The sequence below is a fragment of the Merops nubicus genome, unplaced genomic scaffold (genome assembly GCF_000691845.1).
Source record: "Merops nubicus isolate BGI_N331 unplaced genomic scaffold, ASM69184v1 scaffold5072, whole genome shotgun sequence".
NCBI classification, from domain to species: Eukaryota; Metazoa; Chordata; class Aves; order Coraciiformes; family Meropidae; genus Merops; species Merops nubicus.
The window spans coordinates 20,406-43,367 of NW_008594131.1; the positions used below are offsets into that span (position 1 = coordinate 20,406).

At 36.3% G+C, this 22,962-nt stretch overlaps 1 protein-coding gene across 1 annotated transcript in view; it reads right to left on the reverse strand.

Moving 5' to 3' along the window:
• Positions 1-22,962, reverse strand: part of GARNL3 (GTPase activating Rap/RanGAP domain-like 3) — a 35,330-nt gene that overhangs the window by 7,534 nt on the left and 4,834 nt on the right. The window contains exons 5-21 of the mRNA XM_008935635.1: positions 22,271-22,335; positions 19,864-19,927; positions 19,579-19,605; positions 19,100-19,175; positions 18,380-18,478; positions 17,744-17,847; positions 16,357-16,465; positions 13,597-13,642; positions 9,568-9,674; positions 8,607-8,722; positions 7,729-7,833; positions 5,791-5,865; positions 4,761-4,872; positions 3,911-4,009; positions 1,542-1,658; positions 697-869; positions 219-377 (exon numbers count right to left, since the gene is read on the reverse strand). Coding sequence (XP_008933883.1) covers positions 219-377; positions 697-869; positions 1,542-1,658; positions 3,911-4,009; positions 4,761-4,872; positions 5,791-5,865; positions 7,729-7,833; positions 8,607-8,722; positions 9,568-9,674; positions 13,597-13,642; positions 16,357-16,465; positions 17,744-17,847; positions 18,380-18,478; positions 19,100-19,175; positions 19,579-19,605; positions 19,864-19,927; positions 22,271-22,335 — 1,653 coding nt within the window. The remainder of the gene's footprint in view (positions 1-218; positions 378-696; positions 870-1,541; positions 1,659-3,910; positions 4,010-4,760; positions 4,873-5,790; positions 5,866-7,728; positions 7,834-8,606; positions 8,723-9,567; positions 9,675-13,596; positions 13,643-16,356; positions 16,466-17,743; positions 17,848-18,379; positions 18,479-19,099; positions 19,176-19,578; positions 19,606-19,863; positions 19,928-22,270; positions 22,336-22,962) is intronic.

A 22,962-nucleotide genomic window follows, 5' to 3' on the forward strand; every position in this document is an offset into this window, starting at 1 on the left:
CCTAATGTGTCCTACAGTGTAACTGCCTCTCTTGGGAGCAATTATCGCATATCCCCAAAAGGAACAAGCATGTCAGAATGCCCTAAAGTTGAGGTTACAGAACTGTAAAGTAAGAGACGTGAGGATCGCCATAATCTGCAGACTGCACACAGACAGTCTGCAAGAAATTATGTTCAGTATGGTTCTGCATGAAAGTAGTGTCAATGATGAAAACTTACCTTGTTTGTTTCAACATGATGCAATCTATAGGACTCCCCAGTACTCTCATTAACTAAATCAAACTGATGCCGATATGCTACACAGATCATATTGTCACTGTCTCCAGTAGGTCCATCCACCAGTGTCATAACCACTGGAGGGTCAGAAAGGCATATTTCCTATAATATAAATAATCAAATTATTATATTTTTCAATCTCCTACTGTGGGTGCTGCAGGTACTCTGTGAATTCAAAGGGATGTGCTCTAAGCACAGACACATGACAAAGAACAAGCAGAATCTGAACAATATATTTATCATATATATAATGGAATTCCATCATATGGCTTCTCAATTTTATTTATCTGTCAGTCCAAGAAGATAAAAATGCATCATGCTCTTTGTCTTTCCCTGCCCCCTGCTTCTTCCTTCCTTCCCCTCCCACCCTCCCCCCAACTCCCCCCCCGGTTAAGGTAATCAATGATTAGATAACACATACCCGGATATACTGGAACTCCTCTACTGGAGAGTCAGACGAGGACAGCAGAGAGCTGCTGGTTAAATAATTGTGTGGATCATATTTCTTTGTGACGAGAAGCAGTTTGTTCCGAATAGCCACAACAATCCTCAATTCACTGCCATGGTGAGTATTAACGGCATACAAATGGCAGCCTGAGGAAATAATGCTCTAGATTGTAAGTGTTTGGGGTAAGGTCTGGTTTGTTATGTATTGGTATGATAATTAGTACAACAGGGCTCTGATGCGTGACTTAGCAACGCAGAATTATAAACCTCCCAACAGGATAACATTAACTTCTAGAAAAAGACAAAAGGCTATGACTGTTTTGAAATCTATTTTTCCCCTTAATCCTTTTGCTGGTAAATACAAAATACATGGATCTTCACTATTCTGCAGGTTCCAGCGTTCCAAAGTAGCTTCATTCTGAAGACTAGAAAATGTCTATGTCAATAATTGGCAACACCCAAATTAATTTAAGCACTTCTGTTTAAGAGATTTGCCAGTGTTTCACTATCTTAAAATGCCCTTTATTTCAGTCTCAAGTCCCTGCATAATTCTTCGGAATTTTGAGGCAATGTACCTATTTTTCTTTAAAGCACTTCAACAGCAGAGACTGACAAGTAACATGGTATTTTTACAAAGTTCTACGATGTCATGCTAGACTACACAACACTTGGTTTCACATATAAGCTTAAGGAAGTTTGAATTGACTGTCCAGGGAAAAAACTAAAGGTGAACAACTGCCTCAAGGGAGCTAATAAGCCCCTGGCAACTACAGGTGTCATACCACAGTAGATGTTTTTAACACAGGATAATAAAATCACCTTTTGTTCTCTCCAGCTTATTTTCTCTGCAGTCATATTTGCTTCTTATAATTTGCTTTGTTTCTATATCTTTTTGGACAGCACTGAGTCTGAAGACAAGGAGACGAGAGTCCTTCCCTGAAGGATGAAGAGAGTCAGTTAAACATGGTACTTGCAACGTCAAACAAGACTGCTTATGAACTCTTTAGGCTTTACAATTCTAGTAACCAACTCCTTCAGTTCCGTAGCTGAGTTACCCATCAGGTGGTGCTAGAGCAAAGAAGGATATGAGTGTCAAAACAGCAAAATGTACAGTATTTCACAAATACACATGATTCTGTAAGACAACAAAATACCTATTAATATACCATAGTATCTACAATTATGCAGAATATACATTGCAATACATATTTATATATGGTATTGTCCTGAATTCAGCCAGGGTAGGGTTAAATTTCACAAGCGGCTGAGTTTGGGAGAGGCTCCAGCTGGGCAGAGTCCAACATTTGTCTTTTTTGGGGTTAGCTCACTGCCAGAGTACAGAGAGCTGCTGTGTCTGGAGTAAGGGGTTTATTATCACTTGCTATAGATATTATTTCAGTGGTATTATTGTTATTGCTGTTGTCTCTCCCCTATTTTCAGTGTTCTATTAAACTCTCCTTTTTAGCCCCTCAACCCAGGGGCTTTTTGTTTTCTCTGCCTCCAGATTCTCCTCCCCTAACACAAGGCAGGGGGGGCTGCTGCGAGGGAACACTGAGCAGCCAGCTGAGGCTAAATCATGACATCTCTCTCTCTCTCTCTCTCTCTCTGTGTGTATATATAATATATAAATATCAATTCTCTGAAACCATCCTTGCCCATCGCACTTGACCAGCTAACATCTTTCATGCTAGATGCAAAAATTTTGGGCCTGGCTAATCATGGTCATCTGATAGCAATCCATTTCTGTGCCTTGCCTCTCATTATTAGGATAAATTTAATCAGCAGATGTCCCAAAGTTAGATTTAACCATGTCTGCATTACAACAGAAGCCATTGCTATGAAAGCAGTCTGCGTCTGCATTGATACCTGCTGTATTGCTGCCTTCTTCAACCCCTTCTCTTGGAATGTTGAATGAGCTGCTGCTGATAGTTAAGCTTAAAATGTTAACCTTGTAGAATGCAGGATTTTATCCTAAAACCCCAAAGTCTTCGAACCAAGTTTATGAGCTCAGCATGAGCATGCTTTTGCTTATCTAACTCATTATTAATTTTTCTCATTTTTGTTGCTCAGGTGTACTGTGAAAATGAAAGGCAGGTATGATTTTTGTTCCATCCAAGACCTTAATTTCAATGTGGTATGCAAATATAAGGTAAAAGGATAGAATTCTAGCAAGTACGAAGAATTTTCTCCTAAATGCTTCAGAAAGCATTTGTATCGAGTTAAAATTCTCTGCGCTATTTTAGATGAGTACCCTTTATCAGACTGTTTGAAGTGTCATGAACTGATGCCACTAATACCTTGTTATTTTACCTCAAAATGTCTGCTTACATCGCTCTCTTCAGGTTTAACCAAACAGTGCAATGTTCTGACAATTAAATGTAATCTCTGTAGCCTCAGCTACAATTACCCTTTCTAGATCTTCAGAAAGATCACCCACTCTCCAGGTGTCTTTCGAGAGAACTGGTGCAAACGGCTCTCAGATAGTCTACGCCAGTTCTGTAAGGTGTCAGGGTGAATTTCATCAGATGCAGCCAAATTGGGCAACTCCCACTGACCAAAAAACAGTTTGACCCTAAGTTTGGGTAAATGTAACTTTGCATAAAAATCCTGTTCTTGCTTTTTGTATGTTTGTTTTGTGACATTCAATCACAGACTATTGTGTAAAAAGTGCTTAATTGAAAAAGCGCACACTTTATGCACATTTAATATTTCCAAATGAGGCTAAAAAGGAAAATACTGCTTGGACTGACAATGTTAAGTACTTTTATACTAGAACCTTCAAGAAAATACATTCTATCTTACTAGGATGTGGTGACAGTTAACAGAATAAATAAAAATAAAACACATTTGGTAAAACAGTGTCAGGGTAAGTAATTACCCCCATGTTTTTGCACAACTGAAGAAACATAATTCAGTCCAGAAGATTTCCAAAGAGTGTTGAGTTCCAACAGTGGCTGAAGAAAGACCATATGATCAGTTTCAGGCTTGCCTCGAAGGAAGTATGAATGAGCATTTAGAGATTGCCTGTCCAGCATTTTGGAAAATAGCAGCAGTTCTGTAGGTGTTCCCTTATTATAAATGAAACATCTAACATACTTGTCATTGATAGACATGCTTGCCTCATGAGACATACATATCCAGCACCAGCCACATTCATATGAGACTTAAAGAACTGGGACCTCTCTTACCTTTGTCTGTTCGGGCAGTCAAAAGATCCTGAGCTTCCAATACATGCATCTGCTTTATTTGGAGAGTTTTATCAAATACTTGCACTGATGGCTGACCATCTGAAAAAAAAAAAACCAAAACACTAAAAAAACAAACAAACAACCAAACAACCCCCCCCCCTCATTTATGCAAAATGCTGCTAAAATTTGCTAGTCACTGGTTTAGAGCTATTTCTGTCTTGTAATAAAAGCTTCTTTTTTTCTTCAGAAATTGAAAATAACCTGTTATGTATACCACAGCATTGTAGCCAATACTTCCTCACGGAAGAGTTTTATCATTGCCATTGATCATGCAACTGAAGCCTAAAACTTCCTTTGAGAAGTTTGAGGATTATCACCAAGGACTAAATTAATTCCCTCGGTCCTTCTGACCTTATTTGGCACACAGAAGATAAGGAGTCAAACTAGCGATATCATTGCTATGGAAGAAGCAGGCTTTTATAGTCACATAGGCCTTTGGCTTCACGCTTAGTATTATCAAGGGCTAAAAAATCCAGACAAGCCATTTAAACGCTCCTTGAACTTGGATGTTACTTCATAAGTCTTTTCAGATGGTCAAGAAAACAACATTTGAAATAACAAACCATTCAGAAATCTGAAGTAACACCAGCTGCCCTAGTATGGCTTGATTCTGGCGCAGAGAGAATTTTTGTAACTAGGTTACACAAACCTAACAAAATTCACTTGGATTAGTAACTATCCCTGTAGGTGAAGACATACCAACACTTGAACAGACCTTATGAACATACATTTTCAAGAAAATGGTCAGATACATACAAATGGACACAAAAACACTGGATTGTTTACTAACCATCTATTAACAAGACGCCAACATCTGTAGAAACCAGCAAGGATTGGCCCCAAGAATCCGCACAGACAACCTCATGAGGAAAATTACTGCAGAAAGATTGAGATTCCCAAGGCTAAGAAGTAACATAAGGGATACATATTAAGTACATTAAGAAATACAGATCGTACAGACACAGAATGTGACAAACAGTGGCAAGTAGTAACTTGCAAACGCTTTTGGCAGAATACATTTCCAAACAGTGTATTTTTGTTTTTAATGTGAAATATCAAAATTTAGTTAATTTTCTTGCAGACAAAACACTCTATGTATTTATCAGTTTTGGAGACTAGTAAGTGTAAGATATTTCTGAAACACTGGAATTAAAACACAGGCAGCTAATACTCAATATGTATTTTATTTACAAAACCCTATAAACTTAAAATGTATGTAGCACCATGCATATGGAATTTGTTTATATTGTATTAGTTTGTGATGTTTAGTCACTAGAACATGATACAGTTAAAACTGCCTTTCTGCCAAATCCTTCTTTCGTAATGTGTTTTTTGTACTTCCCTCCCAGAACCTGCTCCTCCTCCCCCAATTGAAAATTAGCTGAAGTCTCTGAAATTCCAGAAGCACTTCTGTATATAAGATGCATGCAGGAGAGTGCGGTTTGCATCTTTCACTCCCTAATGCTCTTAAAATATGGTACTACAGAAATAAAAATGCAATGGAATTTTGTTTTAAACTTGATGAAGGAATTAAAATAAAAGATGACTGCATATGGAAAATAACATTTTCATCAAATATTCTTAGATATAAAAATATCCACACTTGCTTTAATTGGAGAAGTGCTCCTGTGTCTAGGGTCATCTTCTATTAATCTGATATTGGCTGCAGAATCATTTTGCACTATAGCTTTCATGTTTGCTGCTACACCATCTACTAATTACAGAACTGTAGTAAACAGTATGCAGAACTGATATGCCATGCCATACTTGATAGCATTTAAGTTTTTCATAACTCTCCTTAAACAGATGGGTTCACTCACCTCCTTTTTACAAAAGCTTGTGGTTGTCAAGTTAGCTGTGACATCCCCTTTCACAGTGGTTTTCAATTTCAGTGCCTAATACAACAGATGTTTTATGCAAATTGAGTTTATGTTAGCAGTACCCAAGCTAAAGACTATACAGAAAGGACAATTTAGGACTAGCAAGTAGCTCCAGTTTGGCATTTCTATCATATTTTCAATAACTGGGAAAGAAGTGGAATTCTGTGTTTCCTGAACAAAGTCTGCATGAATCACTAGAGGGCTGCTAGAGACATCTTCTCAGCCAAAACATATGCTAGGTATTTTTGTTTTGTTTTGTTTTGTTTTGTTTTGTTTTGTTTTTGTTTGTTTGTTTGTTTTTTGTTTTTTTTTAAATGGAAACCCAAAAAAAATAGTGTCAAACAACAGAGAAACACCTCCACCTGAAATCATACAAGCTAGTCATCTACACAATTCATTCTACAAGCTATCTGGATAGCATATAGAATTTTTTTTTGGCTTTTATCAGTTACACAAGCTGGCCTTTCACTTTCATAACTTCACAACAAATCACTATGTCAAACTACATAGCTACACATTACCAGGGCTGCCAAGTACACACTATCACAGGATCACAGATTTTTCAACTAGAAGTAACTAGAAGCCATTCCACTCTTAAAGAGCTAAGAACTCCAGAGAAATACCGTATAAACATAGTTTCAGTGAGATACACAATAAGTCTGTTTAAGGTATCCTATGCACCTTCATTGCTTCCTCTACAGCAACATTTCTATAAAGTGATGAACATGGAGTTGTCACAGCTTTTCTTACTGCAAAGTTAGACATTACCTAAACCAATTTTACTGCCCTGAAGTTTGCCTGCTATCATGCATGAGCTCTGTGAATTGGCAGTAACCAGCTGCATACACCATTTGCACATTTGCTGTCAGTTTATAGAGATGCATGAAATACTTCATTGCCTTAACATTTTAGTTTCATCCCTTCAGTCAGTAGAGATCACCTTGACAATAAATAATTTACATATGCTTCTGAGCCAGTCATTAGTGATTTTTCTTTACTGTCTAAAAACTCAACAGACTATAACTAGGGGAGAGACACATTCATACAGTTTGGCAAGAATGATTAAGAGCTCCTTAAGAGTCGCACTGAAATGTGTTCAAGCCTACTGTTTGTAACTTAGAGGGAAGTTCTTTCAGAGAAGAGAAGAATTTTTATGTGAAAAGAATCTTCAGGAAAAACACAAAGAAACAGGTATCTATGAATTACTAATCCACAAATTAGATTTCCCTTCAATTAAATCCATGCTGGGGATGGAAGAAATGGGTCCCAGCTAGATTTCTTACATGGATATCTCACCAGTGTTTAACTTGGGGCAAGTGGAGGGAATCAAGCTTATAGTTTCTATACTACCAATAACCATGTTTTTTTTTTAACTTCTGTAAAGTAATTAGTCTGAATATTACACACACATTCAGGGTTAGAGTTTTTTTTTTTTTCTTCACACCTGCCTAGAGTGACTAGCTATTTCAAGGTAGTTGGGGAAAGGGTGGGCAAACCACAGAGGGAAAGACTTTTCAGCTCTGACAATGCAAGTTTTAACAGTCCTGAGCACTCCTGGAATGCAGAATGCATCTGCTGTACAAAGTAGAGAAAACCCTTCTAGATTTTATCATAACGTGCACTTTTTCTAACTTCTGTTTAGCTTATGTATATTGTAACTATTTGTAATTGTGTTGTGTACCTCAATTGTTACAGATAAATACTTCTATTAATATTTTACCTTAACATGGCTTAAACTTATGCAATACTACAAAACTACTTCTGACCATAGATAACTGCATTAAGTTCTGACATAACTCTGCAAGCTAATCAAATTCTAACAAAAGGGGTGGTGGAGTCTTTAAAAACATAGGTTCATACCTCCTAAATTGATCCTACCTGACCAAGTCGGACAAACTCTGCTTGTCGAGCTTCCTCTTTTTTACGTGTTGATTTTGGGGACTCTGGCAACACATCACTGAAGGATCTTCTATTGAGCATATTCTAAAACAGAAAACATTTCTTTTCTAAACTGAACCAAAAGTTTTCATAAACTTTTAATCCAAGTTAACTTAATGTGATATCAATTTTTTTTTTACATTTTCCTATAGTGATGAATCTAACTGTATAGCTTCTCAGAGAACAGAAACTGCAACTTTTCCAGTCCTTGAGTACTTCACTTTTCAACATGCCATAGTTTATCACTGTCATTTTCTATACAATCATAACAAAGACAGCAGACATGAATATATGGACAAAAAAAAAAGTTTAAGCACTTCTAGTTAACTATGAGAAAATAGCATATTGCTAATTTTAGAAGTATTGGATTTCTTTTTAGTTAGTTAAGTGTATGATAAGACTTTAAGAATAAGTCTTAATCATCTAAAATAAAGTTATTTTATTGTTACCCAAGGGTAGAAATGATCCAAATTTATACATAATGGAATAAATGCAGTTTTTGTGGTGATGAGATGAATATCTTTATTTGTGGAGCCTAAATTTCCTATTCCCTTGTTGCAGGTAAGATTATACAAAGTCTGACATCATTATGCTTCTCCTCACACCTAGTTTAAACAAATTCATGAAAAGTCATATCCTGAAAGGACTGTCTGTAACTTTCATCTAACTGTAAAACAAGTTATATGACAATTGGTATTTAGCCTATTATATGCAATTCAATGCTTATTAAGATTACAGTCTTTTAAAGCAACAGAACATTCAATCTGTTAGAATGGCAGAGCATGTGAGGGTTGCAGAGACTTCCGACTTACATTTACCTTGTGTAGATCAGGCACCAGGTCTTGGTATAAAGAGCGGATCAGCATGTCTAGAGTGCGCTGACGTTTCTGAGAAAAAGTTGGGGTTTCCAAGGTGGCTTTTTCCCCATTTATTACTACAATATTATGGAAAAGAAGATACATTACCTAAATGAACTTTGACCGCTTCCACTGACTCTAGTTTGCCTCCATACAAAAACATGTTTTCCCCTTAGTAATTTGGAGTTGCCTCCTTCTTACATGGTTTTTAGTGAACAATGATCCCTTGCAATTATAAGGGGGAAAAAAAACAGAATTCTACATGGCATCCCAATAATCTCCTAACTAATAATAATTAAAAAGACAAACTTGTAAACCATTTAAGTACTAAACCAATTTAAATATGCAAAATGAGTTGTTAATCAAATTCCTGTCAGGTAAGCATCTAATTGTAATCATCACAACCAAGTCTCAAAGATTTACTTCCTGCTGGTTTAGAAGGGCAAGTGAAGGTCAGTGAATACTGGAACTGCATCATTACAGAATTAAAAAGTTCTTAAAGGTGCTAAAAGGCACCTATGGAGCATTTATTCAAAAAAGCTTGTATCTTTCAGTTTTTCAGAGCTGCTAACCTAACACCTTTTATTACTAAATATCAAACAGCATTATAAATTCTTTCAGATCTCCAAGTCCTTTAAGAAAATGCAAAGCTAAATATGGCTGCACATTCTGCAAATGTAGAAGGAATTTTGTATCTAGCACCCTGAGAAACATAATTGCATAGAAATTCAGGTTTTTGTTAAGCTGACTGGAAGAGACATATAGAATTGACATCCCATTTACACTACAGATTTGGAAAAAAACCCTATACAGAACAGCAGCACTCATAAGAAAATACATTTGCATTTAAATCATAATAACTTTCAACTTATTAAAGCACTTAGTAAAAAAAGTGTTTCTAGCCAAAGAAAAACTGACTTACATTTCACTAACACAAAATCTCTGAATTCCTGGTGATTTGTAAACACAGGTGGAGATGGAAGGGGAGGCCCAAAGAGAGGAACACTTTCTTCTGAAAATATTTTTAGCCTATTGAAAGAATAAGTCTTTATCTATATTGAAAATCACAACCAAAATGCATGTTTTTTATAGGCACTATTCAAAACAGAAGAAAGAACTGGAAACTTATTTGTGTATGTTTTAGGAAAACCCCCATGAGTCCAACAAAAGACATTCACTTGGAATTACTTACTAGAGAAAAATTCTGCTTCGTTTACACAAACTACCACTGGCACACTAACAATTACAACAGAACTTAGCAGTTTCACTCACAGAACAATGTTTTTAGTGGCAGTAGAAAAATTTAGTCCTTTTCAAAAAAGCTGTAAAAGAACAATTCTTCACCTAGAAAACGTGTTCTCTTTATAGATTTCCATCTTACTTATGCATTCAGCACACACATGTAATATTTGATTATTTCCCAGTAACAACAGCTTACTACACCTGAATCTGTATTTCAGGGACAGCATATTTATTTTCACTGAGGAATAAAGACATTATTTCCATGGCAGCTGGACCTGCCGAGTTCTTTTGATCCACAAGGAATCTGGCATAGCAAGAATGAATGGCAAGTACCAAAACTGCATACAGCATACTCAGCAAGCCATAGCTTCTCTAAGGTAAGTACTCATTCCTTGGTATTTCAAGTGACAGTCTGCACAATTTTATTTGCTGTAAAACAGCAGTCAGGCAAAGGTCTTCCTAGGGGCATGTGCAGCTGACACACGTGGCAGCAAGGTAAGTGGTAAAATCATAGATTCAACCCATCTCTACTATTATACAAACCAGTCAGAACTTGCTTGCTCAATAAACCAGCAGTGATTGACTGGCATTGAGTTAAATGGATTCCAAAGGATTCAGCTGGTCTTTTTTCACAAAAGCTTAGAAACTTCATACAATCTGAAATGCAATATTACATCTGCATGAATACTGATCAGTTTCATAGACTTGAGAGACAATTTCAGAGACACCATGTGTCTATCTTATTCCATCCAGGTAAAAATAATTATCACTACCTGGTTGTGAAATGTTGCCAGAGCAGAATTAGTTAAGACAGGGAAAACCACAACAAAATGACCAAAACAACAGACCTCTTGAGTGACATAAAATATTAAGTTGTTCCAAGCAGAAATTCAGTGACAGACCTCACAGTGGCACTGCATATGAAACAAAGACAATTTGTCTCAAAAACCTAGTGTATTCCCTCTTTATTTTGACTATAATTTTAGCCACTAAGAAGACTGTCTTCACAAAAAAAATCAGAAGGAACAAGAGTCCCACACAGGCTTAAGATGAAGAGACAGAAAGAAATGTAATTAGGCCAAGCTGAAATACAAAACAACATATTAAGCCTGCCGTAAAGTGTAAAAATTCTGCGTGCTATACACTATGGGAAGATGTGTTAATGGCAATGAATGAAGCAACTAAGGATTAGGATGGATTGATATAGTAAAAGCGGTTATTCAGAGTGAGACAATTTCCCAAATAAATGGCATTTACCATGGCTAGTCCATCTACTGACAATTAGCTTACAATTCTTAAAGGCTAATGAGGGATGTATGTCTAGGTTTTAGTCCCAAAACAAGAAGAAAAGAAGGAAAGGTGTAACTGAGCTTTCCCTGCACACTGGAATCATGGACATGTTTTGTGCCTCTCAAACTTGGAAATGCTGAAAATCAGATTCCATGAGAACAATCAATTTAAAAGAAAAAAAAAAAAAGTTCACAAAATCTTAGAGCAAAACAAAACTCCTTTTTTTAACTACAGATATTTTCCTAAACAAGCCTTAGCTATAAATAGGAGAGGAAAGAAAACAAATTAACATATATGCAAACTGAAGATTCATGCTGTTGGATGCTAGATTTAATGGCATACTGGAAAAACAAAGCAATATAGATCTCTCTCATCTTATTGAATCAGTATTTAAGTTCTTTAGCTATATGGGAAAAGAATGTTATTCCTAGTGAAAAATTCTTTTGAGATGTATATGCCCACATATATATATATATATTCCCCCTGTGGACCTACATGCACCTCAAGCATCTAAGTTTGTTGACTTTCAAGCCCTGCATCTATTTGGCAAACACACTTTGGCTCATCTCACACACCACATCAAGAGCAACAAGGATGGTGTGAACCTTCTTGTTCAGCATGCCTCAAAATAAAGACTACATAACATTAAGGGACTCAAAGAAAAAAAGCAAGATAGGAGAAAGCACAGGTATTTATCAGCAAGCTCTTTTGAAGAAATTTAGTTAATATTAATCCATTTTCTTTGTGCATTCACATTCTTGTGCATTCCCACATTTGTACTGCACATGATTCCAAGTAACGTTCATAAATGAGTAGGTGAAGTTGCAGTTGCACAAAAAGCACCAAACTCTTACTGCTAAGGATTAAGTTTTGGAGCAAGGCAAGAAAACTTAATCAATCCTGTATCCCTGATGTACAAAAAGGTCAGTAGTCTACGTTGCAGCAAGAATAGATGACTGTGAAGATTACTCAGCCTATGAAGTCTAAAAAATTTCCAAGCAAAAAAAAACCTTTCCAAAAGGTTTTTAAAAAAATCTTGCCAAAGCAAGCCAGAATTTACCTATGTTGGAAAAGTTGGAACCATGTGATTGGATCTGAGCAGCAGCTTACCATTGACCATGGCTAGCATCAGTGATCTGTGCTGCACATTGACGGAGAGGCTAAAAGAATGCCTTCTAAACTTGTAGTATAGTTAGCTGTCAAAGTCCTATGGGCTGTTCAAAAGTACTATGGGTTGTTGAAAAGGTTGCCAGGTGAGACTGTTGTAGATATACACACAGTCATGGCAGTTTGAAGCATAATTATATTTTCATGCCCTGAAATTTCCTTTCTAGTGCTGGATAAACCAAACATTTTGTTTTCCTAATACAAATTTTTTAGACATAAAGAGATGTCAGCATCTGAGCTGGCAGTGATTTCAAACCTAACCAATCCTCTCCTTAGGGAACTCGCTTCTCCCATTTCTTTTTGACCTAGTCTAAGTAGTAAATGAATTGGCACACTTTCAATAGAAGAGACATTGCTAATTCTTTGCAGAGGAGGAGTAACAGTGGCAAGTCTACATCCTATACTGAGAATTGCAACACACACTGCTAAATGGTGGCTCTCTTATGTCTCTTTACTGCTTATTTTGTTAAAGCCCAAGGTGAATGCCTCCCATGGCTCAGACAAGGACATCCTACTGTCACTCTTACTTTTTCAAGACTGACAAATATCTCTGGTATCTTACTACTAATCTCAAGACAATAGTAGGGATTAACTATTTGCTTAAAGCCACTTTGTTGATTAAAGCCTAGGCACCAGGCTACAGAAATGCTTTTTAGATTCTGGTTAGACCTAACAGACTTAGACTTGGACAGCATATGCCTCCAAGTGTGAGTGTTCCAAGGCTAACTGAAAAGCAGATAAAGAACACATTATTTACCAGTAAAATTCAACTAGGTTTTAAGTATATGATCTCCAACTGTACAAGTATTCTGTTAAGGTCCCTAAAAATCAACTGGCTTGCTTAGCTACAACTGAACCCAGACCTCTAAGGATTCACAGTTCATGGCTATCACAACATCACAACTAAATAACTTTCATTATACATGTAGTTTACTATGCCATTGAACTCACCAGGTCAGAATGTTCCATGTGTATCTTCCATCATTTTGTTATATTTCATCTAAAAAGTCATTTTGTTTTTCCCTCCAAACTTATGCCTGTTCCAGAATTTCATTTTTCTGACTATTAGAAACATGAAACTTATTAATAGACAGTTTACAGCCATCTACATCCAGATCCATACTGCTCTTCCATTTCCTAAATCCATTTGGCTTCCCAGCATACAGGCAGGTGGACAACAGAAAATGTTCTGCTGTAATCTCTAAACCATCGGAAATTCAGTGTGGAGCAATTTTTTACAATCAGCACCTACCTGTAACTATCATTCTGCTTATTATATCTCACTAAGGCAAAAATATCTGCCATGAAGTTAAGGAAGTTTGCAAGCATTAATAATGAAGCTTACAAGTATTCTAATATTTTTTTTCCCTGCAACAGATCACAGCTTTATTAAAGGTAAAATATATTATTCAATGTAAATATATAAAATATTCTAGACCATAAACATTTGACTGTTTATAAAGGAGGTCCCATACAAATTTTTACTGCATTTGACCAACAGTTTAAAAAATTGAGCTAGTACCACAAATGCAGACTTCTTGACATTATATGAAGCATAAAACGTGCTGTATGGCTTTGTGTGTCTTTCATACAGTTGGGATTAAAAATTCTTTTCACTGATAAAAAAGTACTGATTCTGAACTTTGCTTATACAAAAACTTCCACTGAAGAAAAGATTCCAATGAAATAATTTAACTTATCAAATTGTAAGAAAATAGGGAGGAGGATTTTGATTGCAAGTACACAAAAATGTATTGCCATTTTTGATTTGAAAAAACTCAGAGAAATCCTTACAGTTGCCTTGCAAGATATTTTGTGGAATCATTTAGATGCTTCTTGCTTTGATAGATTTCCTTAACATTGTCTCTAAGTTTTCAGCCCTTATAAACAGTGACAAAGAAAGCGTAAGTCTGAATGACTTCATTTACTCTATGGATTTATTCCAGATAGAATAAAGAGACATTTGCCAGTAGCTGTGATCAGCACTATTGGAGACTGCACAATAAAAAAGACTTAGGATGGGATTCAATTATTTCAAGGTAAGCATCCAGTGCTATTTAAGATGCTTGAGAGTGTATTCCCTAGTCTTCAGCTGCTATTCCAAAAGAGGCACAGAATTCCTGTAGGTCACATCTGCCAGACCTGTACAGACATTTCAGACATGTTGGGACATCTAAACTGGTGTTGGATGCCTTTAATTGGGTAACTCAATCCCCACAGATGACACATGGCAAGCCCTTACAGCAGCTATCATTACTGTGTAGGACAGCACAGTGGAATATCTGTATGCCAATTTTTCCCATTGTAGAAATAACAAAGAAGGGTTGCTATAGGACGTAAGAAAGTGAGTGTGAAGCACCAGTACAGATTCAATGCGCTTTGAGATTTACCATAGGTAAGTGTCGACCTCCGGTTTTCTTGCAGACACCTTCATCGCTGGCTACTGTCAACTGAAAACATCAGGAAGGTGATATGACTCCATCAACCAGCTGTGGATTACCTAAAATTACCTAAATGACAACACATCCTTAAGGATTTAGGGCACATCTGCCCCTCCAACTCATTATGACACCAAAGACAGTTGTACATCAAAATGTTTGTCAAAAAGCAAAAAGAGTGGGGTGTATCAATTACCTTATAACAAGCACTCCTAACAGCAATAAGGGAAGAATTATTACTTTTTTACTAATGCTGACACTCTGATGAAGAGGTACATTGACTTGGTAAACATTCCTTATTAACAGTATTTAGTATCTAAAGATTTAAAACTAGTACTCAAGCTGTAGCCTCACCAGTGCCAAGTCCAGGGCCACAATCGCTAACCTGCTCTGCTGGACACGCTATTTTTGGCACAGGCCAAGATGCTGTTGGCCTTCTTGGTGACATGGGCACACTGTTGGCTCATGTTCAGCTGGTTGTCCATCAGCACCCCCAGATTGTTTTCTGCCAGGCACCTTTCCAACCACTCTTCCACAACCCTGTAGTGTTACATGGGGTTGCTGTGCCTGAAGTGCAGGACCCGGCACTTGGCCTTGTTAAACCTCATTGAACACTGAGGTTGTAGGATAACTCATACAACTGACCTCGGCCCATCGCTCCAACCTGTTCAGATCCCTCTGCAGAGCCTTTCTACCCTTGAGCAGATCAACACACTCACTCAATCTGATATCATCTGCAAACTTACTGAGGATGCACTCGATCTCCTCATCCAGTTCAGTGATTAAACAAGACTGGGCCCAAAGTTGAGCACTGGGGAACACCACTTGTGACTGGCTGCCAACTGGATTTAACTCTGTTCACCATAATCCTTCTAGGTTTAGAAACTGTAAACTTTGAGATTATTTTTAAAAACTCAGCAATAGAGAGTGGATAGAATTAAGAGTTTTCGCCATTCCATTCCATTCCATTCCATTTAGCCTAAGAGATGCCAGACTGGGATCAATGGACCACTAGTGTGACCCCATAATAATCCCAAGAGATTGGCAGCTGGTTGTTTGAATCATATTGTCTTCAGAATGTTTTCAACCATAATTTTGAAAAACACAGGCTGCCAAAAATCTGGAGAACATGTGGTTTACAATCTGAAAGATTTAAGAAACACTGATCTAACATACAGCATCTGGAGACAAAAAGGCAATATTGCATAGCTAATGCCAAATTAATTCATATCACTAACAGAAACATTTTTATGAATTTAGATTTATTAATGTGTATGAAATTCAATTTGCAAAGTGATCCAAATAAATGCATTCAATAAATCTACAATTCAGAAGTCACATCCTTACTTTGAACTTATCTTCAAAGTGGTTCAACACAAAAATCCCTTTTGAGGCAGACTCAGAGACTCCTAGTCAGTGGAAGGTAAAAAATGCAAGAATGCAACTGCCTTCCTAAAATAGTTTTTGTTTCTGCAAACAGTATACAGGAAGGACTTAAGGTAGAATTAAAAGTAATATTGGACTTTAAAGAACACAACCAGTAATCTTGTTACAACATGTAAGGAAAAAGATACGTGTGAAATGAGAGCGAATCATAGATGGCTTGAATGCTGCAGAACACTCTTCACCTTCCTGAAATACGATAGTAACAATGTCATTTCCAATATGTCGCTTCCTTTCTACCTGGAAAAACAAAAACATAACAAAAACAAAGAAACAAACAAAACTCCCCACAAAACAAACAAACAAACAAACAAACAATCAAAACAAAAAAGGGGGAAAAAAGAGACAGAGACAATAACTTAAAAGACATAAATAAATACCTTAACAATTCTGTGAGAGAATGGTAAAACAATATTCCTAAATTACATATAGAAAAATTAAGCTCAATCTGATTTAAGCCAATATAAAATTATTACTTAACTATAAGCAAGTAAACCCAGCAATACCATGGTGCACACACAAGGCAGCTGCTAAAACAGTAGCTACTGCATTTTTTTAACTTAGCAAAGCACTTGTAGTTTCTGTAATTAATATTCACAAAATGGGCATGGAACACCTAGCACTCCAAAAAGACAAATTCACCACTTGAAATAAAAGGAAAAAAACCCTGATGCTGATTTATTCTTTTAAACCAATACATGTCCTGATTGGCCTCTCATTTTTGCTGTGATCTTGTCATCAATCTAAGGCAAATGCATGAGAAAACAACATGGAAACAAAAAAAGGACAATGTAATTATATACTCGAATTATATTATTATAATAATACATGATTTTACTTAACAGTAAAACAATTTACGAGTAATTCTAGGTAAATCATTATGGATCTGTGATGCATAGGTATAAAATGCATGTGCTTATAAAGTACTCTTTTCATCATTTAATAGATAGAAAGGTTCAAGCAATGAATGACCACATTTGAACAAGTACCCAAGAACCCACCTAGTCAATCTGTAAGAGGGTAACAGCAGTGCTTTAAAGAAAACGCACAAATCTTGTCATTAACACGCTCACAAAGTGAATTTCTTTCAAGGTACACAAATTACTACCTGAGCATGTGTTGTGTGTTACATATATAAGTATTCTGACAACTCACAAGTCTGATTTCAACCCTTCCTAAATTCTTTCAGGTAATGATAAATGCAGCAGTGCAGCTCTACAAGTCTTCTGAGTAACAGAATATTCAAGCACTTCTCAGTCCATCAATTTTGACCTCCTTCACAAGTGTCTTTTCTATCTTAATAGAGATGATGCATTATCTTTTAACAAACATCATGAACGTTTCAGCATTAGGTATACTATTGAGGCAAAAAATACAGCAAAAGTCTTAAGACTTATACTTCTAAAATATTAACAAATATTAAAAGGCAAGAAATGCCTTATTTTCTTTTCAAGTTTTAGAGTTCATGATTTAATAAATAAATAAAATTTAAAGAAAATAAAAGATAGAACCATGTACCTGTTGCTTGTTCTCTCTAGAATATGGTAGCATGGTTGAAACATGGAACATAATTTCATGCCCTTGAAAAACTGTATAAATGGAACAGGTTCCTGTTGTATCATCTGCAAGGGAAGACAACATTCTCAGCAGGAGTATGTCCTTTAAGTTTTCTAAAAATCAGAAGATGCTTCACATCTTTCTACCAAACCTTCTTTAGTCATCCTTTTTTCTGATTCATTTCAGAAAATGTCCATGCTGCACGTTTTATGTGAGTTCAAACACAAGTTTGCAACCTAATCTGCATATTCACAGACTTAACACCCACGATGTCCTTCACCTAGCCTCCTGAAATCACGCACAGTTCTTCAAGCCATGATGAAGCAAGTGACACATCAGGTTATTCTTTGTCCCTTTCCAATATAAAAAGAAAATGTTCACTTTGAAAATACAAGTCATATAATTACTTTTCTTCAACTGCATTCCATACCAGTGATTTAAGCTAACTTGACTTTTTCCAGGTGAAGTAGGGCATGCACACGAGGAAGTCTGTTTTGGGATTGTATTATTTTTGCAAAGCACACAATATGCACATGCAATAGGCAAAAACATTTATATTGCAGCCCACCCATTTTTTTGCTTCAGATGAGTTCTTACTTTTTGTGTCCAATCCTCCTCTGTAGCCTGTCCAGCCTTTCAAAGTTATTGTGTCACCCAAGAGATGCAAAAATCTTTGAAAGCTTTCACTTCCGGTTTCTACATGTGAAAGGGAGAAATGTTACAAAAGAAAAGCACATATAATAACAGAGCATCCAGAAAAAATAATCAAAATACAGGAACAAGTCCTGCTCCCAGGACATGAGGATCACAGTTTCAGCTGCATTAGTTTCACCTCATGTCATTCAAGCCTTCTAACTTTACAGAAACAGCTTCCCAGCTTTACAGAATAGGCATCATCATGTGACATCAGACAGTGTCCTCTTTTGCTGACTCCAAGACATTGTTGAAGTGCATAGAAGAATGTAATCATGCTGCAAAAATGCTAAGAGTGGAGGAACTAGAAGCAAATGTAACTGTTTGCAGGTAGTATGAGTCATCTCCTTCAGCTGCTTCCTTTTTTTAAACCTTACATTGTATAGTCTACTTCCAGAGAAAATTTCACTGTCTTTTAAGTTGTAATATTAGGTTTCCTACATCCACCTTTTACAGAAATAGATGATTCTACAATACCATTTTTCACCCAACACAAACATGAAAACCTAAGAAAATTATTGTTTACATGACTATCGCCTCTCTTCTGGCTTCCACATCTAGGAATTATCCCACATTTTTTTAATCAAATGAATAAAACAGCTAAGAAAATGGTGAAAAACTCACCATTGCTGAACATTTCATCATCTGTAAGCTGCCCATCCTTAGCATAAAGGACTCCAAATTTAAAATTCACAGATCCCTGAGAAATAAAACCAAATATTATATCACAAACAGGCAATCAAACAAAAGACCTAAAATAATGTTTTCTCTAAGGACTTTTATATATGTACCTCTATATACATCCAACACATGGGAACACACACTTCATACCAACTCCATTACATGCTGAAGCAGCAAATACCTAATAATTAATCTTTTATCATAGATTATTAATTTTGAGATATACTAAGTTGATGATCTATTAATATGACATATTAAGTTAGTGCTTAAATGATTTCTATCTCATGCATTGCAAAGAAATACTAGTTTTTTACTGTATTAAGCAATTAGTTTTTAAGTTGTCACAAGCATGTCAGTGACACTATTTCACATACAAAGCTGAATTTGTTGAACAGGTCTGTGAGCTATGAGTTTACATTTACCTCTTGCTCTTCAAGAACCAATAAATCCTGTAAACAAAACAATACCTTTAGCACATTGGTATTAAAGATAACACAATTAAAGCTGTAACATCCTTGCATATTTCAGTTTTGTTTTGAAGCGGACAGTTGATAAAGACAGGTTACTTTACAGTATCATTTAACACTACTCATCATTATTATCCTGCTACTGAAAGAAACAAACTAGTAGCATTTATATTTAATAACTTATTTTTCCAGAAAATAATAAATAAAAACAATCAAACAAGAAAAGAAGTCACCTCCTACCTTTTGTATCTCAGGATGAAAAATTTCCCTTGGGCTCTTCTCAAATTTGTCAAGACTCATAGCACTGAAATGAAAATGAAAGACTGCTTTATAGAACGGCAAGCATACATTCACCATTAAACCACTAACTGGTTACAGCTAGAACTGGTTACAAAAAGAACTGTTCATAAAGTCTCTTGCATGGAATCTTTTGTGGAATAGCCATTTCTTTCCCACAGTTCTAGCCTACAGTAATTTCTAAACTTCTTTTAAATTTTAAAACCAGAAATGAGTAACACCATGCATAGAGATCAGGTTTAAATTTCCTGTTTCTACTTAAAAGCCCAGAACTTTATTCCATTACCCTTCACTTTGGCCTTATGCATAAATTGTGAGCACTTTAGGAGGATTCAACAACCTATTCTGTTACATAAGCTCTTCTTCTCTTTCTCTTCCAAAATAATTCAAGGCAAGTCAAATGAAAACAGAACAGTTCAGCATCAAAATCACATGCCAAAGGACCACATACTGAACAGAAAAAGTATTTAAATAAGCAAGATCAACTGTCTCAATAGATATAAATATCAAATTGATGGCATTTTTTCCTAACTTGCATTTCCTTAGTATTAATTCATAGATCTGCATGTCAAATCTGATGCACCTTTCCATCACTGTTTATGCTGAATCACAATGCAGACAGGATTTGATTTAGTTCCTTTTGAAAAGGATTAAAACATTCCAACTAATTTAGTAATGTTACCAAATTCTTTCAAGATAGTCTGTACCTAGATTCACACTGCCTGTGAAGAGGTTGAAACGTCAAAGAAATATCAACCTGGCCCAAGGGAAGTCTCAAGGACCACAAAAGCAAAGTAATAGTCAGGGAAGAGATTTTAGTCCAAGCCCAAGTGGGCAACAGGAGATGACATTTATCCAGCTGATTGCAGGTAGCACACCCTGGGAGAAGTGAGGAACAAGGTCTGAAACATAAAACACTGCAGCATCACAGGATGGAAAACATGAGGGGTTTTCAGTAAAAGAGTTATGACCCCTAGGTAACAGAAGACAGATTTTCTCCACTCTGGGATGTCTGACCAAATATGTATATGTAGGTGAGAGGGGAGGGAGAGACTAGGTTAGGAAGGGGTATTAGGAAGAGATATTTCAGTGACTGGTGGGGAGGCATGGAAGATCAGGTGCTTATGCAGGTATAGGATGCAGTACTGACAATTACGAACACTATTCAAGCCAGTGTTGTAGGAGTTAGATGAGAGGACTTAACCCATCTCAGTGAAGAAGATGAAAGAGATCTGAAGCGTTTTTGGCTAACCATCTTGACACTTTGAACCAGAGACACAGCCCAGGGAATCAGAACTAAGAAGCAAGGCTCAATAGCCTACTAGCCTCTCTGGCAAATTCAGTGGTCTGGGACCTCTTAGAAATCTTGTGCATTTGTAGGAAAATCCAGATCTGGTGGTACTGACTTCACATCACCACACATACCCTGTTCCCAGAATTCTCACATCAGCGCTAGCAGTATTATTCAGTGGACCAGCTTCAACCAGCAAGAGATATTTGCTTGTACTCTACACAAATCCAAGGTTTTGAAGACCTGCAGACTGCCCATTTATCTGGTACACACCTTGTGTTCAGTAAATGAAGGCACTTTCTATGGGTTTCTTGAGGAGGTAAAATCCTTACAGAAGATGGATTGGAAGACACTGTAAATGAGGGATTTGAGAAAGTCTACATGATCACATCTTAAAAACTACATATTAAATTTGAATGTATGCTTTGTAAACACCTGACATTTCAGCTGATTATAATGTTGAAAGAAATAGAAATGGTGTTGGGCTTGCTCACTTTATAGTCACCCTCTTCTGCCACAAAAGACACAGGACAGAATATGATGAGCATGCCTATACAGGCTCTGGGTAGGGGAAGGAATTTTCTTGGCTTCACTGGGAGTGGGTATAACACACCTGTAGTAAGACTTACACGGAGACAATCAATTAAAGACATTATTCTTGCTTTCTTTCCTGTTTTATGCCTCCTGCTGGGGCCACGCATAACCCCCTCTCTAGTCAAAATCTGCTGTACTGTAAGTCTGTTAATTTATTATGTAATTTTAAAAGATTTTTTTCTCAGCCACCGCAGTTCCACTTAGCTCTTCTTTTCTAATGTCTTGAAAATAGTCCTTCTGCCAAAAAAAAACGCTAAGAATTTTTCTCCATTTTAAGTTGTCACTTTGTCTATTCCAGAACATGCTTTAAAACCACTTTTTGTTGCCCTCAATGATCAAGATTTGTAAAACCAGTAAAAACATGTTTATAAATCTGTCATGAAAACCACACGGTAGGAGCTCTAAATTACAGGAAAAGGCATACAGACATATATCTTAACTAATAACTTATATGTAAATACTTACCTTAATATAGATTTCACTGATAAAGTTTTTGTGGGACTATAAGGGAGACATATTTTCTGAGTACCCTATAAAGAAAAAAAGCTAGGAGATATTACAGGACATACTGGATTTTTTTTGTATATTCAAATAGGAAGATTAATAAAACAATCCGGTACAAAAAAACCCAAAGAACAAAACTGCTAGTTTTACACAGCCATATTTACTGGTTTGGGGAAGGAGAAATAAAAAAGAAGAAAAACTGAATGTGAAAAGTCATGGATGGTGCAAGATTTTTTTTTTTTTTACTTAGTTTCGACCACCTTGGCATGGGGTATGAGGGCTGCTGAAACTAGCAGACATGACAAACTATCTCTTTAAAAAAAAAAAAGTGAACCATGCATGCATAAAGGAGAGTTTTAAATCAACTGCTTGGATAAAAGGCTCTTATGGAACGTTAAGTGAAAAAAAAACCTATTAAACAATATTAATGAAATGTGTATCACATCTGCCTATTTTCTTAATGTTGTATAAGACAACCCTAAAATCAGTTCACAGTCATTGCCCAAATGGATCGCAGGACATAATCGAGAACAATTTAGGTTACTTTCTAAAAGTAACATGAAGCTGCAGGTAAGAAGAACTTAAAAATACCTGTTACCACAGATTTATGTCAGAAAGTTTAGCATAATGGTATCTACAAAGCTAGTTTAGCT